The sequence below is a fragment of the Enhydra lutris genome, unplaced genomic scaffold (assembly GCF_002288905.1).
Source record: "Enhydra lutris kenyoni isolate GAN:26980312 unplaced genomic scaffold, ASM228890v2 scaffoldscaffold21, whole genome shotgun sequence".
NCBI lineage: Eukaryota > Metazoa > Chordata > Mammalia > Carnivora > Mustelidae > Enhydra > Enhydra lutris.
Genome location: NW_019154105.1, coordinates 66,178,156 through 66,184,155, shown reverse-complemented (window position 1 = coordinate 66,184,155; position 6,000 = coordinate 66,178,156). Strand labels below are relative to the sequence as shown.

The window sequence follows — 6,000 nt, the reverse complement described above, 5'->3', positions numbered from 1 at the left end:
CTGATGCTCATGGGGCAGGCGGGGTGGGGGTGGACAGCAGGACACTGGGCTCCTGAAGTTCTCTTTGGCGGCTGCTAACGGGCTGGAAGGAGATGGTGCAAAAGTCCAAAGAATCCCGGCCTCTTCCCACAGTGACCACACCTGCAACTTGTCCCCGGGTCCTCAGGCCCCAGCCCTTCTCTTGAGGGTCTTGAGAACAACCTAGAGGGTAACTTCTGGAGTGGGGCCTGGGAGCGCCAGCTGGTGAGCAGGGGGCCTCCTCCACCTGGCGGGTGACGTGCTGTGACCCCTTCCCCCCCACGGGCTCAGAGTCCCTATCTGTAACACACAAAGACAAGTGACTCCTGCGTGCGGGGTGGGGGGGCTGTTGCAGGTGTGAGGGTGCGTCCCTGGGCCTCCCCTCCCGCAGGTCATGGTCCTCTTCTAGGAGACATGGGGCAGTGCCCTGCTAGGCTTCATTCTGGACTCACTAGGAGCCCGGGAGCACCTAGCCTGGGCTCTGGTGTCCCCATCCCCTAAGGAAAGGCCCTGGGCCAGGGAAAGCCCTGCTGGGAGGGGAGAGGAGGAGGGGTAGAGGGAGGACAAGGAGGGAAGAGGGACAGGGAGAGGCAGAGGGGTGGAGGGAGGGAGGGAGGGAGAATACTGAGTTCCGGTTTCAAGGCAAAAGGTGAACATCCCCCCCCCCCCCATATATTCACATGTGTAGACTGAGGCTAGTGTCCCTGATTCTAGGCATCTGTGAGTGAGCAGACTCCCTGCACCGGGGGGGCAGGGGCAGGGCTGGTCCCTGGGGCACCTCGGGCGGCGGTGGTGTTGCTGTATGACTTGGGGGAAGTCACTCCCTCTCTGGGCCTCAATTTCTCCACCTTCAGAAGGAGGGACACACTCCTGGAGGGCCCTTCTGCTCTGCCATCCAAAACCTTGGCTGCTCCCTGGGCTCCCACCCAGGTTCCTCCAACTGCTGGGAAGCATGGGACCCTTGGTGCCCCTGCGGGGGGGGGGGGGCCCCCCCCCTTGCCTGGGGGGGGGGGGAGCCCGGGGGGGGGGGCGGGGGGGGGGGGGGGGGGGGGGGGGGCAGGGGGGACAAAGCTGAGAGAGTGTTGGCCCCTCTGGGCCCTAAGTTAGGAAAGGAGCCTGGAGAAGCAGAGGAGCAGCGCTGGGCCCTCCAGGAAGGGTCCCCAAGCAGGGGGCTCTGAGAAAGCAACGCAGATGGCTTCTGCCTGGCCATTGAGACTAGAAAGGGGAGCAAACCCCCAAAACGCAAACAGCTACCTAGAGAGGTATTTACGTCACCTGCAGTTTACAAAGAGGCGGGAAGAGGGAGGCATGGAGGGCTGTTTCAGAGGGCCTGGGGCAGGGGTGGGGCCTGGGGCAGAGGCTTTCTGGGTTCAGGGGGACACCCCAGGAAGGAGGCCATGCAGGGTAGGAGCCGCCCTCCCCGGGGTGATGGGGAAGAAAGCAGGACTCCTGCCACGGTGCTGGGACAGGGCCTGCAGGGCCGCCTGAGGGGCTCACCTCCCCCTAGGGAGGCCAGGTCTCCGGCTGGGACAATGGGCATCAGCAGCCGGTGGTCCACAGGGGCTAGGGGCAGAGACGAGCCCAGAGCGGGGTGGGGAGAGCGAGAGGCGCCCTGGGCCTGGTGTCCAAGGGATGGGGGCGGGGAAGGGGTCCGCAGGCCCTTCCCCGTGCGTCTTGTGGGCTAGGCGGGCGTGAGCTGAAGAGGGGACCTCTGTCCCCCATGCGTGGGGACAGCTGGAGGAGGTGGTGCTTCCGCAGGTCTCCGATGGGACGCGGGTCCGGGCACCGGTGCCCTCCGGGGCTGAGACGGCGCAGAGGCGAGTGTCCGGGGCGCGGCGTCGGGGACATCAGCTCACCAGGTAGCTGTGCATCTCTCGGGAGTTGATACTCAGGACCACGCCGGAGTGATTCCCTGGGAGACAGACACGCCGGCCCGTGAGCACACGCGCCCCCCGCCCCCGCAGACGGCGTGGGGACCCAGGGTGGCGTCAGCAGCGCCCGCAGCCAACCTGGGGGGAATCCCCGCGCGTCAGTGGGTCCTTCAGGTGTGCAGGGGTGGGGGGGGGTGCCCGAGCGCGCTGGGGGTGTGGGGGTCTCCCTCTCCTGGGCGCGTGATAGGGTGGGTTCTCCCGGTGCCCTCCCGAGCCCTGCACCCCAGCAGGCCTCAGAAGGTGAGGCCAAGGCCAGCAGATAGGCACCTGCACCATAGCAGGGAGGGCAGGGGGCTGCGGGAGGGGCTTGGGAGAAGGGGCTTGGTAGAGGGGGGGGGGGGGGTGTGGGGGGGGCGGGGCGGTGGGAGGGGCTGCGTGGGGGCGGGGCGCTGCCGGAACACTCCTGGGGAGGCCTGGTCCTGGGAGGGGACAGCCGCAGGAGACCAGGGGACTGAGGCCTGGCCCGCTGGGGGAGGGGAGGAGGCTGACCCGGAGTGGTGTCTGCGCGCTGCCTACCCCCACCCCAGGGGCACCAGAAGGCGGCCCACAGTTCTGTGGCAGCTGCCCAGCTGCAGCATTCCCAGCCCGCGAGCCCAGCCAGTCGGGTGAGACCCTCGTCAAGGTCCATCACCCTGCGGCCTTGGTTTTGTAATCTGGAACGTGGGCATGGCGGTGCCACCCTCTGCGGACTGTATGGGGATTACATGGGAAAAAGCACCTGGCGCATACTAAGTATGCCATAAAAACAACCTGTTATTATGCCCTCATTGTCCTTCAGGAGCCTGATAGCAAAGAGGGGCCACAGGCAGGAGAGCCGAGCTCGGGTCTTCCGGGGACACCCCGCCCTCTGCCCGAGCTTGGGAGGCCCCGGGTCCCTGGGAGCCTCTGTAGCTGGTCATGGGGCTGTGATACCACCTGCATGAAGGCAGGGACCGGGTTACGTGGGAGGCAGCAGGGAGCCCCAAGCAGGGGAGGGTGGTTGAGGGGGCCTTTGGGGTGCACAGGGATGGCACCCCAAGCCTAGGAGCTGCAGTGTTGGGGAGGGCACAGGCTTTGGAGCTGCAGAGCTGGGCTTGAACCTGGCTCTGATCAGCTAAGGGAGGTGGCAGGCTGCGTGACCACTCTGAACCTCGGGTTTCTCATCTGTCCAGTGACCTGGCTTCTGGCAGCCCCTCAGCCCAGGGACCGGCATGCAGCCCACGCTAAGGATGTCAGAGTGGCTGCCATGTCCCAAGAGGGAACAGAGGCACCACCCCCGGGGAGTGCAACAGGCCTGGCAGGTGTGGGAGATGAGGGCCGTTGTGCCACGGGGCACTAGTGGGAACTGGGAGGGCCAGAGGGAGCGCATGGGCTCCCTGGATCCCAGTCCCTCCCCACCAGCGGGGCGACCTTATCTCCCTGCACCTGGGTGTCCTCGCCTCTGGAAAGGAGCCTGCCTCCCAGACTGGCCGACGTGGGACAATCTACGAGATGCTCACCGCACCCCCCCACCCCGAAGCTGAGCAGAGCCACAGTCCCATCAGCACAAACTCCAAGAGACCTTGGAGGTCCGGGAAGCTCCCAGAGCCTCAGTTCCCCCTACTGGGGACGTGTTGTGCTCCTTATACAGTGTGGCCTGGGCCCTCCTCGCCGCAGGTGCAGACCGTGTCCCCTCCCCTGAAGAGGGACAGACTCTGTGCTCACCTCCACCCACCTAGCGTGACACAAGTGACAGCGGTGACGGTCATGGAGGGTGACATGGCTACCACCTAGCTGGCTGACTCTCTAGGGGCTCCGAGGACATGGCCACTACTCTGTGTGGAGTCCAAGCCACATGGAGAGGCCACAGCAGATGTTTGCAGGGACAACCCCACAGGGAGCACTGGTGACCACTGAGCCAATGGCCCAGGCTGAGCGCGGAAGCCCGGAGGGGACTCAAGCCACTGTCAGTGCCACCTCAAGAGAGATGTGTGGGAGATGCGCTGGGCCACGCAGGCAGACCACGGTAACAGGGCACCATGTTAGGGTGGTAGACACGTGCTCACACAGTCATCGCTTCCAGTGACCAGGACGCCTTCCCCGGGGTGGGGGTAGCTGGACGGGGTGCTCCGGGGCCACGTGTCCCCAGGCCCAGATCGAAGCTCCGGTCATTCCCCCATCAGACGGAGGGGACACAGCGCCACCGTCTGCCTGGGCTTCGTCCTCGCCCTCAGCTGGCCAGTGCTGGCCGGCGGGACCCACAGGAGGGTGGGGAGGGGGTTTTCAGGGCGGGCGTTACCTAGAGTCTGCGAGTCGAGATCATCATCTATAAACTCCTCACCCTGGATGGCGCTCTGGACGGCCTGGCTGTGGCTCACGGGGCTCGTCATTTCCTGCTCCTTTTCATTGTGCATCTGGGCATACACGGTCCTCCCGGGGCGTTTCCTGCAGGGTGGAGGCCGGGCTCAGGGGAGGCTGCCCGGGGCCACTGGGCCCCAGACCACTCCTGTGCACAGGGCAGACAGCGCTCCTGGATCTGCTCTCCTGCCCCATCTCTGCTCTAGACCACCTCGTCCAGGAAGCCCTCCCTCCTACAAGCTCCTGTAGCCCTGGGGTTTCCCTCAGCCCCAGGGCACAAGTGTGCATCGTGTGGCTCCCGCGGGGACTGGACTGAGATCATATTGCAGGGAGGGGGTGTTTCACTGTCCTTTAGTCCCCGTCATCCAGCATCTGTGAGAGAGCAGTGTCCTGGGCTCTGAACGGGTGGGAGGGACATGGATTCCCGGGGCAGATGGGATGCCCACCCGGGTCTGAGAGGGACTTGCTGAGTCCTGCCCAGGTTCTGGGGCCGTGCGGTCTCGAATTCCTGTCCCTCCAGAGCCAGAGGGAGAAGAGACCGTGGGCACAGCCCCCTCTGCCTGTGCTGGGACTGGGCTTGGGGTCCCCGGGGTCTGGTTCCCCCGCTTCCGATGCCTAGTTAGTCTGAAACCCGGAAAGAGCCCACGGTTGCCAAGAAGGAGCAGGCTTCCTCCGACGCCGTTTGCCAGGCCCTGCCTGCCCTACAGGAGTGCAGGGCGCAGACGGCTGAGGGTGACCAAAGGGGACACAGGTCACCTCCGTCTGGAACATGCACGGAATGACTTGTCACCTCCAGAACTCACTTCCCTCTGCTGTGGCTCCTGTACCCTGGAAACCCCTGCCCCTGAGGGATGATGAGAGCCTTGGGTGGCCCTGAGCCTCGGAGCCCCTGGGGCTGTTTGTGACATTGGCTGAGCCCCACCCACAGGGACGGCTACAAGGCCAGTGACCGCCCAACACTCTGGGGGTGCACACACACCCCGATCTGTGCTGTGCTGTTTCTATGGCGACACCCTCCCCTCCCGAGGGAGCACAATCAGTTCACTAATAACACTCACCATGCCAGGCAGCAGACCAGCACGGACACCCTCACCCCTGTCCGGGGCACCTTTAGGGCCCACTCAGCGTCCTCCCTGTCCTCCTCCCCCCTCTCCCCTCTCTGCTCCTCCCTCCTCTCATCTCCTCCTCCTCCCTTTCCTTCTGTTCTTTTCCTCCTTCCCTTTTCCCACCCCCTTCTTTTTAGTCCCCTTTTACAGATGGGGAAGCTGAGGCCCAGGGCGGGGACAGCCGCGGAGCTGGTCAGCGGCAGGGCAGGAGCTGGGCCCTGGGCACTGTGCTGGCCCGTCCCGCAGTCTAGAGGGGCCTCGCACGCAGGCTGAAGGAAGGGTGCTCTGGGACAGAGACCCAGACAGGGCAGATATGGCTGGAAGCCTCTCCTTTTTTGTTTCATCTCTGCAAATATCCAGGACGCCAGGCTCTCCCACACACTTGCATGATATGGGAGGGGCTGGCCGGATGCTTGCCCTTAACACCGCAGGGAGACCCGGTGCACCAATTCCACAGGGCGGGAAACCAAGGCTCTAAAACAAGTCCCACTTAGCAAGGCCACACTCCCGCGGCCCTGAGGGAACCTGTTGGAACAGTGCGAAGCAGTAAGAAGGGAGTGGGGTGGGGAGCAGGGATGCCCCTTCTTGAAGGGTCAAGTGCATCTCTCATCCATCTGAAGACTTGGCCG

The 6,000-nt window shown here is 64.7% G+C and overlaps 1 protein-coding gene across 1 annotated transcript in view; it reads right to left on the bottom strand.

The window, feature by feature from the left end:
• Positions 1 to 1,086: 1,086 nt before the first annotated feature.
• Positions 1,087 to 6,000, bottom strand: part of LOC111149138 (sortilin related VPS10 domain containing receptor 2) — a 461,286-nt gene continuing 456,372 nt past the window's right edge. Inside the window, 2 exon segments of the mRNA XM_022506082.1 lie at positions 1,087 to 1,930; positions 4,249 to 4,352. Of these exon segments, the coding sequence (XP_022361790.1) occupies positions 1,866 to 1,930; positions 4,249 to 4,352 (169 nt within the window). The 3' untranslated portion in view covers positions 1,087 to 1,865.